This window comes from Natrix helvetica (genome assembly GCF_964273705.1).
Source record: "Natrix helvetica genome assembly, chromosome: 15".
Classification (NCBI taxonomy): domain Eukaryota; kingdom Metazoa; phylum Chordata; class Lepidosauria; order Squamata; family Natricidae; genus Natrix; species Natrix helvetica.
This window is the reverse complement of record NC_138565.1, coordinates 169,675-188,797: the sequence shown is the minus strand read 5'-3', so window position 1 is coordinate 188,797 and position 19,123 is coordinate 169,675. Positions and strand designations below refer to the sequence as shown.

The 19,123-nt window shown below is 46.2% G+C and overlaps 1 protein-coding gene across 1 annotated transcript in view; it reads left to right on the top strand.

Moving 5' to 3' along the window:
* Positions 1-18,891, top strand: part of LAMC3 (laminin subunit gamma 3) — a 62,557-nt gene extending 43,666 nt beyond the window's left edge. The window contains exons 16-28 of the mRNA XM_081967527.1: positions 98-240; positions 2,133-2,311; positions 3,512-3,656; positions 4,418-4,623; positions 8,498-8,574; positions 9,177-9,311; positions 10,827-10,944; positions 11,928-12,080; positions 12,527-12,629; positions 13,231-13,430; positions 13,558-13,704; positions 14,033-14,132; positions 15,836-18,891. Of these exons, the coding sequence (XP_081823653.1) occupies positions 98-240; positions 2,133-2,311; positions 3,512-3,656; positions 4,418-4,623; positions 8,498-8,574; positions 9,177-9,311; positions 10,827-10,944; positions 11,928-12,080; positions 12,527-12,629; positions 13,231-13,430; positions 13,558-13,704; positions 14,033-14,132; positions 15,836-16,065 (1,936 nt within the window). The 3' untranslated portion in view covers positions 16,066-18,891. The remainder of the gene's footprint in view (positions 1-97; positions 241-2,132; positions 2,312-3,511; positions 3,657-4,417; positions 4,624-8,497; positions 8,575-9,176; positions 9,312-10,826; positions 10,945-11,927; positions 12,081-12,526; positions 12,630-13,230; positions 13,431-13,557; positions 13,705-14,032; positions 14,133-15,835) is intronic.
* The last annotated feature ends 232 nt before the right edge of the window (positions 18,892-19,123 follow it).

The window sequence follows — 19,123 nt, the reverse complement described above, 5'->3', positions numbered from 1 at the left end:
TTCCAGATGACACTTGGCCCCTGGGGATGTTCCCATCCGAGGAGAATCAGACTACATTAAACAAAACTTGTCTTCTTATGTCTCTCTTGCCTCCAAGTTGTCAGTGCCACCCGATGGGAGTCCAGAGCAACATCTGTCACCCCATCACAGGGCAATGCACCTGCCGTCCTGGCGTCACAGGGCTATCGTGCAATCAGTGCCAGGAGGAGTTCTTTGGATTCTCTGCCCAAGGCTGCCAAGGTAGGCTCTACTTCCCTTCCACAAGGGACTTCATTGGCCCATTGTGGGAGAGGGGGGGGGGGAGGATTGGGGACCCCTGAATAAGGTTCAAATGAGTGTCTATCCATGATCATTTGAACTGAGGCTGACAGGATAGCATTGCTCCAGTATTTGAGGGGCTGCCCCAAAGAAGAGGAGGGGGTCCACCTATTCTCCAAAGCACCTGAAGGCAGGACAAGAAGCAAAGGATGGAAACTAATCAAGGAGAGAAGCAACTAGAACTAAGGAGGAATTTCCTAACTGTCAGCCTCTGTTTTGATATTTGCTTTTGGCTGCCATTGAAACGGGGAGGCCGGGTGGTATTCGGGAGGGGAAGTTTAAGTACAGGAGAGATTGTAAAAAGGGAGTTTTGGTCTCACCGTCCACTGCGCATGCTGGAGACCAGCGCTTGGTGTCGGTCAAGGCCAACCGCCCTGCATACCTACCTGATGATGCTCCTTGAAGATGGAACTCACATGACACCTAAGGGATTTGCAGATTGGACACTGGGATGAGGGTTACCAGGGGGGAGGGGGTTTGGTCACCTATTGATATGTATCATTTCGACAATGAAGTCCATCAATATCTCCTTCCATGGGGCCTCAGGGAGGGCCACACCTTGGAGAAGGCCCTGGGGTTTTCCCGGTAGGCGCTTTGCGGCAGCACAAACGGGACAACTGGCTATGTAGGACTCAATGTCTTTTTTCAATGAAGGCCACCAAAATTGTCTCTTAATCAGATGTAAAGTCTTTACAAATCCAAAATGGCCTGCCATTCTCGAATCGTGGGCCCGTTGAAGAACAATAGTTTTCAGGTCCGCAGGAACATATAATTTAGCCCCTGCCCAAGCCAGTCCATCCTTCATGGTGCATTCGTTTGAATGTTCCTTGAACCAGTCATCGGACTCAAGGCCCTCCTTGAGTTTGCACATGAGGTCCGTCGTGACCTCTAAATTCGAAATGCCTTTTGCTTCTAGTAATCACTGGGGCAGCTAGACTTTTTGCTGGGGTGACTGGGTGAACTATGCTCAGCTTAGAGCTGTTGCATTGGGGAAGCCGAGACAAAGCATCAGCCATGAAGTTCTCCCCCCCCCCCCCCCCCCGGAATGTACTTGAGGGTAAAGTTGAAACGGTTGAAATGTTGCGCCCAACACACCTGTTTAGGAGATAGCTTACGTGGGTTCTTCAATGCTTCCAAATTTTTATGATCAGTCCATACTTCAAAAGGGTGTTTCGCCCCTTCTAGGAAATGTCGCCAGGTCATCAATGCCCACCTGACCGCAAAAGCTTCCTTTTCCCATATAGCCCATCATCTCTCCGTCTCTGTCAGTTTGCGAGAGGTGTAAGCGCATGGCTGCAATTTTCCATCGGCGTTCGTTTGAAGTAATACTGCCCCCACCGCCACATCACTGGCACAGGAGGAGGAGGATTGACCCCTCCCATAGGGAATAAAGAGGAGAGAACGGGGAGGGGAGTTTGCAGTTTGCTTAATTGGTTCCTGACTCTCCGAGACTCCTTGCCCAGTTGTGCAGATATCGGCCTGCTAGCTCTCCCAGCCAGAGAAGGTCTGTGACTGTAAATCCTCCCTTGAAAGACTTTGCTGGAGGTGAATGAGCAGAATTCACAGCAAATTAATAAAAGGGGTTTTTGTCGGGACAAGGAGTTTGCTTCAGGCTCTTGGGAAGCCTCCGTCAGAACAGGAATAGGGTTTCCTGTTTGAATAGGAGGTTGGTCTAGAAGACCTCCAAGGTCCCTTCTAATTTTGTTATTCCTCCTTTATTGGGTCGCCACTGAAGATAAACATTTGGAGCAAGGTGTTGGCCTCGTGAATGATCCAACTTCAAATGCATTTACCGTTTTTTTCTTCCTTTCCAGCCTGCAATTGTTCCCAGATTGGTTCAGTTTCCCTCCAGTGCCACAACAACAGCAGTTGTGCCTGTAAGAAGGGCTTTGTGGGTAACAAGTGCGACCAGTGTGATGTAAACTACTTCTTTGACCCGGGAAGTAAGCGATGCCAGGAGTGTCCCCTCTGCTACAGCCTTGTGAAGGAGGAGGTAGGGCTCTGCTTTGATCAACAAACCCCGTCAGCCTCTTAGGCCGATTCATTGAATGTTCTCACTCGATCCCCTTGAAATATCAACTTTCTTGATCGGCCTTTTGATCCTCTTAACAGTAGATCAGTCAGCCTTGAATATAGACGGATAATCCTCGATTTAGCAACTGGAATTGAGCCAAACATTTCCATGACAATTGTTTAGCGTCTTTTGATCCATTTTACCATCATTCTTGCCACGGTTGTTAAGTGAATCACTGCAGCTGTTAAGTTAGTAACACGGTTATGGAGTGGATTTGGCTTCCTCATAGACTTTGCTTGTCAGAAGCTGGTAGGATGGGCCACAAATGGCCATTGATCACGTGACTGTCACTGTAATTAAGAGTCAGTTGGCAAGCATCACAGCCACAAGAGCTGGCAGACACTGTGGTGGCCGCAAACATGAGATCCTGTCCTAAGATCTCTCTTCTTTCAGCCATACTAACTTTGAACAGTTGCTGAATGAGTGGTCTTTAACTGAGGACTAGCTGCACATTACGGTAGGGTACAGTAGAGTAGGAAGAGGAAGAGAAAATGGAACGGAACAGAATAGAAATAGCAGTAATAGGAATAGAATAGAATAGAATAGAATAGAATAGAATTCTTCATTGGCCTGGTGGGATTGGAGACACAAGGAATTTGTCTTCGGTGCATAAGCTCTCATTGTACATAAAAGCTCTAAAGCACGGTCATAGTCGTCATAAAAATACATTCATCATAAATCATAAGATACAACACTTAGTGATAGAATCAACATAAACAGTACTAGGAAACTCATTAAAACAATATAAATAGTAAAGATACAAGCAACAAAGTTATAGTCATGAGTAGAAAAGGAGATCGTTACTAGGAAAGATGAGAAGAATAATATTAATACATTCTTACTAAATAGTTTGACAGTGTGGGAATTAATTGTTTAGAAGAGTGCTTGCATGCAGGGGGAAACTGTCCTTGTGTCTACATTCTTAATCTTCTTATGCTCCATCACTGGAAATTTTTAAGAATAGACTGGACAGCCACTTGTCCAGAATGGTATAAGGTCTCCTGCTTGAGCAAGAGGTTGGACTAGAAGACCTCCAAGGTCCCGTCCAGCTCTGTTATGTTTAGAGAGAGGTGATGTCTTTCTCCAAGGCAGACTCATGTGGACTTCTTTCCTGTGCAGACGGACAGACTGATTGACAAGCTGACCGAAATGGAAGCCTGGTTCCAGTGGCCCAGCTGTGACCGATCCAAAGGCGGATATTATCACGTGATGCTTGGCGAGAGCCCACGTGGAGACAACCTTCAGCATCCGTACCTGTTGGAAGGTAAAAATAATGGAAGGAGGATCGTCTTATGACAAACGGGATCAATGGAAGAGGGGGTTCTTGACAAGGACTCCCCTGTATTGGCTTTTCTTCATCAGCTTTCTCGTGGTCCAGCTTTAGAGGCATTGGCCAGGAGAGTCCACCCCATGTTCTGACCTCGGCTTCCCCCCAAAGCAGGAGGCAGAGTCCTGGTCCCAACAAAACCCCTCTTATTAAACGGATGTGGATTCCTCTCCTTCACCTTCAGCCAAGGCCTGGCAAACAGCCTTTCAAAGGAATATTTATGAATACAGACCTTATCTATCGTGGAAAGCTGCCATGTAAATATTTTCCCAATGAGGTGCTGTGCAAGGAAAGACTGGGCAAAGAGTCTGTGATCTTCACACTCCTGAAATGAACGAAGAAACTAATGGTTTCCTGCAAAGGCCCCCTCCCCTTTCGCTCCTCTTTTGTTTCCTATGGGAGGGGCCATTCACTGTCCACTTGTGGCTTTACTCCCAAGTTGACCCTGATTTCGTAGCTGTTTTTTTCCTTCTGGCAGCTCTGCGCCTGCGCACACTGGGAACAGGCTCCAGCTGTTCCTCTGCCTCACGGCTGTCTAGCTACAAAGGCAGCTGAGAACTGCCAGACGGCTTCGGCCCCATCTCTGCCTCTGATGCAGAGCCCTCATCCCAGCCTTCCCCAGGCTCCTCACAGTCCAACACTGCTGCCAGCTCCGCAGGCAGGCCACAATACCCCAAATGACGTAGTCTTGGTTCCAGGTGCCAAGGCTGCTTTCTTGGAGAAGATGACGGATCTGAAGGACTCGTTGGAGGATGCCGGCCATCGGCTGAGCAATGCCAGCAGAACAATCGCTTGTGACAGTCAACGGGCTACCAAAGTGTGCGGTCTCCTTTCCGACGTATCTTCCACCCTGCGGTCCACCCATGAGGAGATCCATCTAGCCACCGAGGTCCTGGAAAGCATGGTACTCAAACATTTCTCAACCTCTCTTTCTCCACCCCCTTCCGTCCACCAGGCTGCTTAAGGTGCTGAGGTGACTACTGTTAAGTCCTTGACTTACAACCGCAACGGAGCCCAAAATATCCATCATTAAGCAAGGCGGTTGTTGAGTTTTGCCCCATTTTATGACTTTTCTTGCCATGGTTGTTAAGGGAATCACTTCAGCGGTTAAGTTGGCAACACGGTTTTTAAGTGAATCTTTCTTCCTTATTGACTGCTGGTCAAGAAGCTGACCAAAGGGGATCACATGACCCCAGGCGTCCGTTGTAAAAGTATGCATCCGTTTCCAAGCATCTGAATTTTGATCAAATGACTGCAGTGATGCTGCAACGCTCGTAAGTATGAAAAATGGCCATAAGTCAAGGTTCTTTCAGGGCTATTGTAATTTTGGTCACTAAAGAAATTCAAGGACTACCTGTATTAATCTTAACCACAGCCTGTTTCTTCTCCTATCTCCATCTACTGACCTATCCACAGGTAGTTTTCTGACCCAACTAGGTAACAACATCAGTGCTAGAAGGGAATGGGATTTGCTCGCTCTCCCTTCTAGCACTGATGACATTACTTGGTTGGGTCATGAAATGTCTGGAAGAAAAGTGTTGTGACCCACCAGCAGCCAGCAGAGCTGGCAGTAGAGTCGGACAGTGAGGAGGTTGGGGAGGAACATGGGCCAGTCCTGGAGTCTGGGGAAGGCTCTGAGGAGGGCTCTGCATCAGAGGCAGAGAGGGGGCCGAGCCTGTCCAGCAGTGATCAGGTGCTTATGGAGCTAGACAGCCATAAGGCAGAGGAACAGCTGGAACCTGTTCCCAGTGTGCGCATGCACAGAGCTGCCAGAAGAAAAGTACAATTTAGAAATCAGGGTTGACTTGGGAGTAAGGCCACAGGTGGACTGTGAATGGCCTTTCCCAAAGGAAATAAAAGAGGAGCAAACGGGGAGGGGGCTTTTGCAGGAAACAATTCGTTCGATCGGTCGTTAGATTCATTTCAGGAGTGTGAAGATCTGTCCGTGAATCTCAGAGACTCTGTGCCCAGTCTTTCCTTGCATTGCACCTCATTGGGAAAATATTTACATGGCAGCTTTCCAAGATAGATAAGGTCTGTATTCATAAATATTCCTTTGAAAGGCTGTTTGCCAGGCCTTGGCTGAAGGTGAAGGAGAGGAATCCACATTCGTTTGATAAAAGGGGTTTTGTTGGGACCGGAACTCTGCCTCCTGCTTTTTGGGGAAGCCGAGGTCAGAACAAAAAGCACCAAGAAATCATCAAGGACCCCACAGTTCAATCCTGAGCTATAAATATTGGTACATAAATGTCCAAAGGGCCATTCAACCGTGTGACTTGTTGTTTTAGCCACAAGGAGGGGACAGTCGACACAGGAGTGATGATACGTGATCTAAATGTGTAAGCGGTCTTCCAGCAGGGAGCTGTGGGGCGATCGAAAGCTAATTCGGATATCAAATGAGATAATTTCATAACGCACGCAGAAAAGTTTGCAATTTTTTCCGCCGTCGGGAAAGCCAGCTGGAGGCTTTTCTGTGTTTGGTCTCCCAGTTTCCAAAGTATAGCTATCTAATTTGGGAAAACATGGGGCATCTGCCGAAAATAATGAGTCCTTCCAAACAACTTTAATGGATTGAATAAATTCCTGCTCAGAAGGGAACAGACCAAGAACTGATAAATGAAGTTCCTTCCCTTCGAAAAACAACAACAACAACACGGATACCATTAAAGATACTGCTGGAGTCTCACAACCCAATGAACGTGGATTCAATACGCTGAAAATGGGAAATGGTTTAAAAAACTGGCAAACATGGAGCAAAACTAACTGTTCTTACCGAGGCTTCCCAAGCGCAGGAAGCAAACTCCTGTTCCCAACAAAAAATCATTTAATTAATTTCCTGTTAATTCTGCTCATTCACCTCCAGCAAAGTCTTTCAAGGGATGATTTACAATCACAGACCTTCTCTGGCTTAGAGAGCTGCCAGTCCAACCTCTGCAAAACTTTGCAAAGAGTCTCGGAGAGTCAGGAACCAATGAAGCGAACTAATTGTCTCCTGCAAAGTCCATTCTCCTATCTATCTTTCTATATCTATATCTATCTATCTATCTATCTATCTATCTATCTATCTATCTATCTATCTATCTATCTACCTTCTTTCTATCTGTTTCTCCGCTCCTCCGTCTATCCGTCCGTCCGTCCATCCATCTGACATATTGCTATCTATTTCTCCATCTCTGTTTATCCATCCCTCCTTTGCAAGTGTCTGTCTAATGCCCATTGCAAATGTTTGTTTACTTGTAATTGACTTGCAGAGCCAATTGTCAATCATTTGCATGTGTTTACTCCTGTGAAATTGGCTCCTGGTAGCTGCTGTAAATTATGAGCGCACACTTGTTTATTTATGTGCCATGGCCACCCGGTGCCAAATGAAAGCGATTAACATGTAAGTTGCTCATTTATCTTTCGGTGGCTGTTGCAAATGAGCACAACTTACATTTAACTGTAGTTGGCTTCCCACGCCAATTACGCCAGTTATTACTTGTTGTTTATGGACAATCTCTTGAATCAACAGCTTTGCGGATGCATCCATGTTCATGTCCTTATTTTTGGCCCCAAATAAAGAAGCTATTTATTAAGTTTTATTTCAGGAATCTTCATGTATTCTCAAGATCTAATTTATAATAAAGGAATCCTAGTTTTTCAACTCAAAAGTTGCTGACTGGCGCCACCCAGGGTTGGGGGGAGCAGCTGCGCATAGAGTACATAAATATTTCTTTAGTGACCTTTGAAGTTACAATTGCAGGGGGAAAAAAGTGCTATTGTTACAATCAAGCCTTGCAGTTATGACCGTTGTAGCATGCTGACAGTTATGGGATCAACATTTAGGCAGTTGGCCACCAATATGTTGGTTAATTGAGAAAAATTAACCAGTGTAACAGCTTGCCACCAGAGGTTTTAGGGGCTTCAGTCACTTGAGCAGGGGGGTGGACTAGAAGACCTCTAAGGTGCCTTCCAGCTCTATTCTGATTGATTGATGTTTTTATGATACATATAATGTCCTGATGTTATGATGGGTCACATGATCACCATTTGCAACCTTTCCAATCAACTTCCAACAAACAAGTCAATGGAGTAACCCAGATTCATTTAACAACCACATGATTCACTTAACGACTGAATCAAATTGCTTAACTGTGGCTAAAAGGGTTGCAAAATCAGATGTGATTCATTTAACAACCAGCTTACAATCAAGGGCGACCTGTTTGACAACATATTCTTTTAAAAATCTCTTATCTGCCCCTTCAAAGTATGACAAATAAAATCTTATAATAGCAAAAAAAAAAAAAAAAAAATAAGGGAGGGAGCGGAATAATAAGATGTGGGGAGAGGAAGGAGCCCACAAAATCCCTCAAATAACCATTATATTAAACAGAAAAGTGTACTTTTAAAAACAAGTAGATTTGGTTTTTTTTAAATACTCGGCTGTCCTCCCACTGCTACAGCTCCGAGTTTTGAACTCTTGAAGTTATTTAGTAATAAATAAGCAATGAATAAACCATCATAGATCAGAGAGTTTGTAGGGTAAGCATGCTTACCTACCTGAAAGGTGAACTAAAATGCTCCAATCCCATAGACAATTCACAAATGTTAACCCATTACTCGCTCCCTGGTTTCCATTTGAGGATTTTCTGAACTTTTCATATTGTGAAATATTTATTCCCACTATCCTCCCCATGCTTCAGGCAGAAACAAAAAACAACAACATTTCTTTCTTTCTTTCCTTCTTTCTTTCTTTCTTTCTTTCTTTCTTTCCTTCTTTCTCTCTCTCCATCTGCTAGGAATTTTCTTCTGAAATTTCTCATCAGCCTACAAACTGGAGCCGCCAGGTGATCAGATCCAGCGCCTTGGCCCACAGGTAAGTTTAGATGCCGTCATAATGCAAGTTGCCCCATCCTTGTACAGTCAGTCGAATGAATTCAATATCTGGAATGGTTTAAGGCAGTGATGGCTAAACTTGTTGTCGTCGTGTGCTGGAAGCATGTATGCACCCAAGATGCACCCAATGTGCACGCAACCCCTCCCCATGTGACCCACCACCCGTGCATGTGCACACGACACCACATGTGTGCCCCGCCCCCGTGCATGCATTCGCAAGCCATGCCTTCCTCCCAAGTCGACCCCTGTTCTCCAGCTCTTCCCTTCTCCTGGCCACACTGCACGTGCGCACAATGGGAACAGGCTCCAGCTGTTCCTGTGCCTCACTGATGTCTGACTCTGAAGGCAGCTGATAACTGTCAGACGGCCTCGGCCCCCTCTCTGCTTCCCACACAGAGCCCTCACCAGAGCCTTCCCCAGACTCCAGGACTGGCCCAGTTTCTTCCCAAACATCCTCACTGTCCGAATCTACCGCCAGTTCCGCTGGCCACTAATGGGCCACAACAGAGTGTAGAGAGATGAGAGCAGGCGTGCGCCACCAAAATCACTGGGTTGGGTTTTTTCCCCCCCCTCTCTCTGCAGCCATGTTGAAATCGCATCCTTGGTGGAAGGTCTGGCCAGAAGAGCCATCCAGGCATCCCACTCGAGTTATCGTCTTCTCCAAAATGTTGCAAACGTCAGCAAGATGGAAGAGTTCAGGCAAGAGATGGAAGAGGGGTGAGTTGGTGTGGTCCAGGATGGTGACATGCTGGAAGCTGTGCCCCATGGGTCTTCTGTGTTGGTGGTCCACAGTGTCTAGAAAGACCCCATTTAGAGTCTTACTTGGCTTCAGCTTTCAAAATGTCTCCGGTGAGGGACATTTCTAAGAAATCACTTTTGGGTTTTTTGAAAGTCCTAAGCAGGATGAGAAACATTAGATGAGGGTGTCGTTACCGCCCCTAAAAACATGCGTTCCTCACTCTCTTGCATGACAAACCAAACCAAAAACGGAGTGTCAGAGCTTCGTGTGTTAAACTGTGGAATTCCCAGCCACTAGACAACCAGATGGGCTTTTAAAATTGATGTGATAAACAGAAAGAGAGGCCTATTTAAACATTTCTGCTTAACATTGCTACCTGTTTCCTCTAAGACTGCCTCGGCCACGTTTCGAGATTTGCATAAGGCCTTCCTAATTAAGCCAACCTAAATTAAGAGACTAAAGTAAATTAAGGTCAGAAAAATTGAGTGGCATGGCAAATGGGGTATTATTGGTAGAGCTTCTCTGAGTCTTGGAGGACGTGGGGTAAATGCTCCTGTTCTTACCTTGGCTTCCCCAAAAAGCAGGAGGCAGAATCCTGGTTCCAACAAAACCCCTTTTATCAAACAAATGTGAATTCCTCTTATTCACCTTCAGCCAAGGCCTGGCAAACAGCCTTTCAAAGGAATATTTATGAATACAGACCTTATCTATCTTGGAAAGCTGCCAGGTAAATAATTTCCAAACGCAGTGCTATGCAAGGAAAGACTGAGCACAGAGTCTCTGAGATTCACGGACAGATCTTCACACTCCTGAAACGAATCTAACAATCGGATGAATTACTTGTTTCTTGCAAAAGCCCCCTCCCCTTTCGCTCCCCTTTTGTTTCCTCTGGGAGGGGCCAGTCACCTGTGGCTTTACTCCCAAGTCAACCCTGATTTCTGAGCTGTTCTTTTCTTCTGGCAGCTCTGTGCATGCGCACAGTGGGAACGGGCTCCAGCTGTTCCTCTGCCTCACTGCTCTCTAGCTCCGAAGGCAGCTGAGAACTGCCAGACGGCCCTTGCTCCCTCTCTGCCTCTGACGCAGATCCCTCGTCTGAGCCTTCCTCAGGCTCCAGTACTGGCCCAGGTTCCTCCCCAACCTCCTCACTGGCTGAATCTGCTGCCAGTTCCACTGGCCGCTGGCGGGCCACAACAACTCCCAACAATCCTTTACATTTTAAGATGGGCGGAATTCAACTCCCAGAATTCCCTAGTCAGCAAGGAACTTTAAGCATTGTGGACTTCAACTCCCAGAATCCCCCAACCAGACTACTTTAAAATAAAATGAGCAAGGCCCTGCCTAAAGAACGATAAACTTAGCTCTAATTTTTCTTTCCCAAAACTCATTTCCTTCCAGTTTTTATTTTGGTTAAATGCAAGGGTATCTGTCATGTCCCAGAGAGACCAAGCGCACCATTTAAATGAGTTGGTAATTTGAGAATGTCTGCCTTGCAGTGATGAGAAAATCAATAGGACCCAAAAAAACCTCGTCTTGCAAATAGAAGATGCTGAGAAGCTGTTTTCAGGCCATGAGAGCAACGCAACCCTGGCTCAGGCAGATACTTTGGAGCTGGTAAGCATTAGTAATAGGACAGGGGTTTTGTTTCCCCCTACATCGTTTCTTCATGGAAAGAGGTTTTCTCTCATAGTGGATTATATTTTGTATGTTCCTCATCCACTTGACGGCTTTTTCAGTTTGATTCCAGGTCTTCTAAATCAGTGTTTTTCAATTTCAGCTTTAAGAATTCCCTAGAATGCTGGTGTAAGAATTCCCCAGCCAGCGTGCTTTAAGCTGGGTGGACTTCAGATTTCTCAAGCATGCTGTGTGCCAAACACCCCAAATTCTCCAGCATGTTGGCTCGGGGCCTCTGGGAGTTGAAGTTCACCCATGTTAAAATTGCTAAAGTGGAGAAACACCCTCCTATATATCTTTCCTGCAAAGGAAAACCTTTTGCATAACAATGTTGTGTTGGTCCCTGTCATTTTGAGTGCGGTCTAAGGAAATTGCTTTATTTCTTCATTTTGCTAAGGGTTTTTTTTTTTTTTTTAGAATGGTGCACTGTGCAAAGCTGCCTGGGAAATGAAAAAAAAAATCAAGATGTTAATAGCCTGCCCCCCCCCCCCAAAAAAAATCAATTATTTAATTTCCAGAGTTGGAGGAAGGAAAACGAAGTTTCTGTTTTTTTTTTTAAGGTAATGTGGGGGTAGACACCTAGCTTGATTTAGATGTGGGATGAGGCAAAAATAAGGTAGAAAATCTTCCCATCTCTTTTCCACTAGATTGTTTCCTTAATTGCATGGAATGTATAGTATTTGCCTGTAGGCAGCTTCTGGTCACCTATGGAGAGCAGGCTAGTGCTTAAAAACAGCTGATTTATGGAGCACAAACTACCCTGTGGGGGCTCAGATGGACCCCCCCCCAAAAAAAACAACAACAACTACTACCCCAGCAATCTATAAATGTCATAATCCTAGTAATAAATTCATTTTTCCAATTCTGAGTAGGTTTTTTTTTTTTAAATCGATTAAGTAATTCCACAGACTCTGATCTTGCAGCGCCCTCTGGTGGAGAAAGCTGGAAATCTGGTCCAAGAAGCCGAGGAAATCCAACAACTGATTGAAAGGAAACACGGGTTGACAACCAACAAAACCTTGGCAGTAGAAACCGGGTTAAAGGAAATGCTACAGAGGATTCGGCCCTTGGAAGAGGTGAGTGCTTCGTGGCTTGATTTGCCCTTATTTGGCCACAACAAACCAGGACGCAAAGAAACAATCGACTGAAGGAATGTCTGACATTCCTGGTCAGATCTTGGGGGTCAAGCGAGAGAAATTTGATTGGCTCACTCTTTTAAAAGGCCCCTCTATCAGCCCTGTGATGCCGCAAATGGCCATTAGGAAGAAGTATTTCAAAGTAACTCTGGTCTGACCTCTGGTGATCAACCTGAGATTTGCAGCCCTGGTACCACCACACAGTTCACATTTTGCCTGGGTTCACACGCACACATCCTCTTCACCCACAAACCAAGGGGTTGTCTTGACTTAGTGCATCAACTGAAGTCAAGCCTGCACCAAAGTTAAGTAGTTACCGGTCATCTTTAGTGAATGTCCGCAGTTAGGACTTTTTTAGCCTAATTTTGTTTTCCTCTGTTTCACAGCTATGGCAGAGAACGAACAATGCACAAGCACTGGCCGAGTCTTCCCTGGCCAACGGAGAGGCCGTGGTGTCCGAAGCGCAGGCTTTGGTGACCACACTGGATGGTAAGACAAAAGTAATCCTAACTACTTAATCTCAAGAACTGTTCTGACTGAGGTTTCTTCCCAAGAGCATGCAGCAAACCCCTGGTCCCGACAAAAACCCCTTTTATTAATTGATTGTGAATTCTGCTCATTCACCTCCAGCAAAGTCTTTTCACGGAGGATTTATGGTCACAGACCTCATCTGGCTTGGAGAGCTGCCAGGCCCATATCTGCAAAACTTGGCAAGGAGTCTCGGAGAGTCAGGAACCAATGAAGCGAACTAATGGTCTCCTGCAAACTCCACTCCCCTTCCCCTCCTCTTTGTTCCTTATGGGAGGGGCCATTCATCATCCACCTGTGGCTTTATGCCCAAGTCGACCCCTGTTCTTTAGCTCTTCCCTTCGTCTGGCCACTCTGTGCATGCTGTAGATCCTGTAAATCCTCCCTTGAAAGACTTTGCTGGAGGTGAATGAGCAGAATTCACACTCAATTAATAAAAGGGGTTTTTGTCAGGACAAGGAGTTTGCTTCAGGCTCTTGGGAAGAAACCTCCGTCACAACATAATGGGATGTAATTTTATCCAGCTTGAAGCAGGGTAACTAGTTTTTCCTTTTGCCGGCAGGAATAAAGACCCTGATGGCCGACCCTAAAGGCCGCACTGCAGTCAGGAGGAAGCGGGTTGCGGTGCGTGGCCGGACGATTGTGGAGACCCAGAGGAAGATCAGGCAGGCCCAGAGAGCCCTGGGAAATTCTGGGACCGTTTCTGCAAAGGCCTTCGGAATTGCCCGTGATGGGGAATCGGCCTCTAAGAAAAATGCGAAGGTAGGAGTGCGTTAGGACACGGTGTGTCTGTGGCAAAGACGCTGAGCTTGTCGATCAAGTGCCATGAGGGCAGCTTTATGGGTTCCTTCGTTTTCCCCTGTTTCTTTTCAACTCTTCTGTTCTGCAGGCAGCCGAAGGCATCCTAAGACGGGCCAAGCAGGAGAGGAAGCAGGCTAGCCGAATGTCTGCCACAGTTGCTCTTACCGTGGCCGAGATTTCCAGACAAGAAGACAAGGCCAGAGAACTTCAGGTCCAACTTGGGAAACCTGCAGAGGTCAGTCCTGTTTTCCCAAGGTAGAACAGGACAGGGATGCCCCAAAAGTGCCTTTTGACTTTGTTTTCCCTTGAAGACATTTCACTCCTCATCCCAGAAGCTTCTTCCGCTCCGACTGAAGTTCAGTGCTAAGTCAAAGTTCAGTTCATCAGAATGGGAGAAGCTTCTTGGGTGAGGAGTGAAATGTCTTTGAGGGAAAACAAAGTCCAGTTGCCTTTTGAAAAAGCAATTTTGGGGCAACCGTGACCTGGATGGGGGAAAACCTCCGTGGACTTCAGGAGAGGGACCCATGGGAGGAGGCTAACGCAAAGCCTGCCTTGTGTTGAAGGTTGGAGTGGGCATGAAGACGCTCGGCCAGAACCTCCAAGCGGCCCAACGCTCCTTGGAGATGGACATTAAGGCCCTCAAGCATCTGCTCTCCAAACTAGGTAAGCCCTCAGTTCATAGCCTCCTCGAACTCACCAGGATTAGCCCGATCCAAGCAAGCCTTCTTCCGTGATTCCAGGTCGTACGTCCTTCACTTGCGACCACAATGCCGCCCAAAATTTATGTGACAAAGCGAGATATTTGTTAACCGAGTTTTACCACATTTTACAACCTTTCCTGCCACAGTTGTTGAGTTAATAACATGGTTGTTAAGTGAATCTGGCTTCCCCTTTGAATTTGCTTGTCAGAAGGTCGCAAAAAAGAGAATCACGTGACCCTCATAAATATGAGTCACTTGCCAAGTCTCTGAATTTTGATCACTGACCCCGGAGACACTGCAACGGTCATAAGTGTGAAAGCCGGTCATTGGTCACTTTTTTCAGTGCCATTGTAACTCTGAACAGACATTAGAGGGATGCTCAGGGGCTAAGACGCTGAGCTTGCTGATCAGAAAGGTCGGCAGTTCAGCGGTTCGAATCCCTAGCGCCGCATAACGGAGTGAGCTCCCGTGACTTGTCCCAGCTTCTGCCAACCTAGCAGTTCGAAAGCACGTAAAAAAATGCAAGTAGAAAAATAGGGACCACTTTTGGTGGGAAGGGAACAGCGTTCCGGGCGCCTTTGCGTTGAGTCATGCCGGCCACATGACCACGGAGACGTCTTCAGACAGCGTTGGCTCTTCGGCTTTGAAAGGGAGATGAGCACCGCCCCCTAGAGTCAGGAACGACTATCATGTGTGCTTGAGGGGCACCTTTACCTTTACTTGTGCATTTACTAGCTGGTGATTAAGCAAGTGGTGTTAAAATAGACATTTAAAAGGCATCCGAGGGAGGGTTGATCAAACATACCTGTAGATTTAGTTTTTACCTGACAAGGAATCAATACACCTGTTCCATGGTTGAGCTTTCAGAATTTCCAGACATTTCCAGTAGAGGGCAGGCTTCTTTCCATAAAGATTTATTTTTTAAATTAAATTAAATCACTTTGGGATTCTTGGAACAGTCTGTGATGCTTCTTCCTTAACATTGGTTTCTCAATGCCAAAACTGTGTAATCTAGCCTGCTTTAATTAATAAATTGAAGAAATTATCCCATAATTTGTTATGCCTAAAATTAACAACAGAGTCGGGTGCAGCATTCCAGGTGCTGAACTTTCTGTTGCTGAAGTCGTATTTTCTGCAATCGAGTTTGGAGCGGTTTACCTTGAGTTTGTATCTATTGTGTGCTCATGTATTATTGTGGTTGAAGCTGAAGTAGTCGTTGACAGGTAGGACGTTGTGACATATAATTTTGTGTATTACGCTCAGGTCAGACCTAAGCGTAACACGTAAGTTGCCTTCAGAAGTTGTGGGAGCTTTATCACTGGAAGCTTTCAAGAAGAGACTGGACTGCCATCTGCCAGAAATGGTGTAGGGTCTCCTGCTTGGGTGAAGGGGGTTGGACTAGATGACCCACAAGGTCCCTTCCAACTCTGTTAATCTGTAATTAAGAAGCTCAGGCAGATTACCTTCCTAACTCACAGACATATAAGGGGCGGGTGGGACAAAGCCCAGCACAGTCAGAATCGTTCACAGCAGCCGAACTCAAATCAGAATAGTTCCAGGGTTGCCGTGGAGTCTGGCCTGCTTAGCAGGGTTGATGTTGGAGCTGTGATTTTTGGGGTGTCATCCCCCCACCCTTAGTGTCAACGCTCTGTTTTGCTTCCCCAGGAAACTTGGATCAGTCCGCAGCTGTGCTCCGTGCGAGCCAGGTCCAGCTGGAAAGCTTGAGGCTGCGCCTGGCGGGACCTGGTGCCCTGAATCAGACGCTGGGCATCTTGGTACAGGAAGCCGAGGAACAGCAGGCATCGTTGGAAGCCTTCGAAGAAGATCTGGAGGAGATCCAGAGCGACAAGGGGAACCTAGAGGCCATTCTTCAGAGCTTGCCCAGCGGCTGTTAGAAGTGAAAGGAGGCCTGAAGACTGGAAGTGATGGAATCAATGTAGAAACCCCCCCCCCCCCAACTTTTTTTTAAAAAAGAGGAAATATTCCCAGAATGCAATTGGCTAGAGGAGGCAGACTGAGCCGTCTTTGTCAGAGGCAGAGAATCGCTTGAGAAAACTATCTGGGGTTCTGGGCTGCCAAACCAACCTTAAAGATTAAACCCCAAAATGGAGACCTCCCAAATTCATGGCACTCCTGAGGACTAGAAACCTGAAACAGCCACTTTGCAAGTCTTCGGGGAAACTGTGCATTGTGCCTTTTTTGTCCCAGGAGTTTTGGACCCTGGAGGGAGTAGGTGGGAAAAAAATATGCCAAGAGATTTGAACCCCGATGCAGAAAAATGAAAATTGGCTGCCAGGATGGGGAATAAATCCAGTTATCAACCCACCTCTGGAATAGACCAACAGTGGTGAAATTGACCTGACCCAGGTTGTGAAATTGATTTTGTGAAATTGACCCATCCACAACGGTAAAACTGGACACAGGAACAGCGTTTGGGAAATCGACAAACAAGCAGAAGATCCAAAATTTGATATTTTCCCCTTTCTTCTCTTGAAAAAAAAAACCCACCTTCACCAACCAAGACCCAAACCAACATGTTCTAGGATGCAAACTGCAGAACACTTCTGTTCCGACCTAGGCTTCACAAAAATCACGAAGCAGACTCCTTGTCCCGACAAAACCCCCTTTTTTATGAAGCTAAGGTGAATTCCTCTCATTCACATCCAGCAAAATCCCGGCAAACAATCTTTCAAGGGTGAATTAACAACCAACAGACCTTACCAGGCTTGGAGAGCTGCCAGGCCAATATCGTCCAAACACAACAGCTGTACAAGAAAATACTTGGCAAGGAGTCCCCTGCAGTCACCAACAAATCTTCACAATAATTATGTGAACTAATTGTCTCCTGCAAACCCCACTCCCCTTTCGCTCCTCTTTATTCCTTATGGGAGGGGCCATTCACCGTCCACCTGTGGCCTTACTCCCAAGTCGACCCCTGTTCTTTGGCTGTTCCTTTCGTCTGGCCACTCTGCGCATGCGCACACTGGGAACAGGCTCTAGCTGTTTGCCTGTCTCACTGATGTCTAGCTCTGTAGGCACCTGATCATTGCCTCGGCCCCCTCTCTGCCTCCGACACAGAGCCCTCCTCAGAGCCTTCCCCATACTCCAGGACTGGCCCAGGTTCCTCCCCAACCCTCCTCACTCTGGGACTCTTCTGCCAGCTCCACTGGCTACTGGCACGGGCCACAACAGCTTCTCTCTCCCTGTTGAACGTTGGCCCAGTAAATTCTTCTCGTGTTCAGTAATCTGGAATCCATTCACTTGCTGACATAAAAAGTGATTTCAGTCCAGATCGGCTTAAGAGAGAAACTCTGCAGTTACATTCACCCATATAATCTGGAAAGCTTTATCTGAATTTTTAAGAAAACGTGATTTGTACTGTACAGCCACGTGTGTTAATATATCTCCTTTTGTGGCCCCAGCTCTCCAATCCTGCTTTAAATTGGCAATGAGATCTTATAGATGACGGTGTGAATGTTTATAAATCTCTTATCTTTGTGGGGTTTTTATTTTCCAGCCTGAGCAGGAGACCGTGGGATTGTATTCGTTAAGGATCAGCAAATGAGTTGCTAAATCCATATTACCCTCATCTACACCCTGGCGGGATTATCCCCTTTACATCCTCATTCCCTGCATGCATAAATCAATCGATTTACATTTTAAATATTTAAATGATGCCTTTTTGTGGCGCTCCCGTCACCTCGGAAGAACGAGATAAAAACTGCTCAGCGAGAATACCAAGTGGGTCAAATTAACAGACACGCCAGTCCTTTAAGATTCATTTTCAGGCTGAGTGAAGAATGCCGTATTTAGCTGGGAGCAATGATGGGTTGGGTTGGGACGATGTGGCAATCCCTAAACTTTGATTTATAGGCTCCAAAAGGCATCCTGAGACGAAGGAGGCCCCAAAGACGAACACTGTTAGCTTGGTATGCGATGCAGACAGTCCTGGGACTTAACAACCACAGTTGAGCCCCAAATTTCTGTTGTTAGGCGAGGCAGTTATTAAGTGGGTCTTGGCCCATTTTACAACCTTCCTTGCCATTGTTGTTAAATCAATCACTGCAGTTGTTAAGTTAGGAACACGGTTGTTAAGTGAATCTGGCTTCCCCATTGCCTTTGCGTGTCAGAAGGTCGTAAAAGGGGGATCACGTGACACTGGACATAACCATCATAAATATGAATCAGTGCCTGAAGTTTGATCACGTGACCATGGGGATGCTGCAACGGTCGTAAGTGTGAAAAACTATCTTAACTCCCCTTTTTTAGTTTTGTCGTAACTTCAAACTGTCACTAAATGAACTGTTGTAAGTCGAGGACTACTTAAAAGCAGCGACCCACTCTTTAGATATCACGGAACTACAGCTCCTATCATCCTCTACCCCATTCCTCTGCTGTCAGGGGCTCCTGGGGGTTGTAGTCCAGGAAGGTTCTTTTGCAGAACTTCTTCCTAAAATCGCAACCTCCGGATTTCCGTTTCTCAGTCCAGAAGGACCTAGAAGAGGCACTTCCGTGTAGCTGTTTAATGAACCACCTGAGCTGCCATGGCCTCTCCTCTTTGTCCAATCATGTTTTTTTTTTTTATTGAAGAAGAAATGACACGTAAAGCAGAACGGAAGCAAATAAATGAAGGATATGAACAGTGTGAGGAAGAGGAGGAAAAGGAAAGGAGAAATAGGAAAAGAAAAGTGGCTTCCATCCTGTGCTTGTAAACACATTTGAATTTTATCTTCTCCTTCTGGGGCTGCCTCATAGCTAAACTCTGTGAGCTTTTTATGCCAGGAGGAAAACGTGAATTTTTGTTGCCTTCCTTATAGTTGTATTTCGTCGTCTGTATTCTTTCCTTCCGGATCTTTTCTTAAGCCCTGCCAATGTGAGGGTTAAGAAACAGCATGGAAAGAAACAACCAACCCGTTGTTCCTCCACCTTGAAAGGAAGGGAAAAAGAAACTGA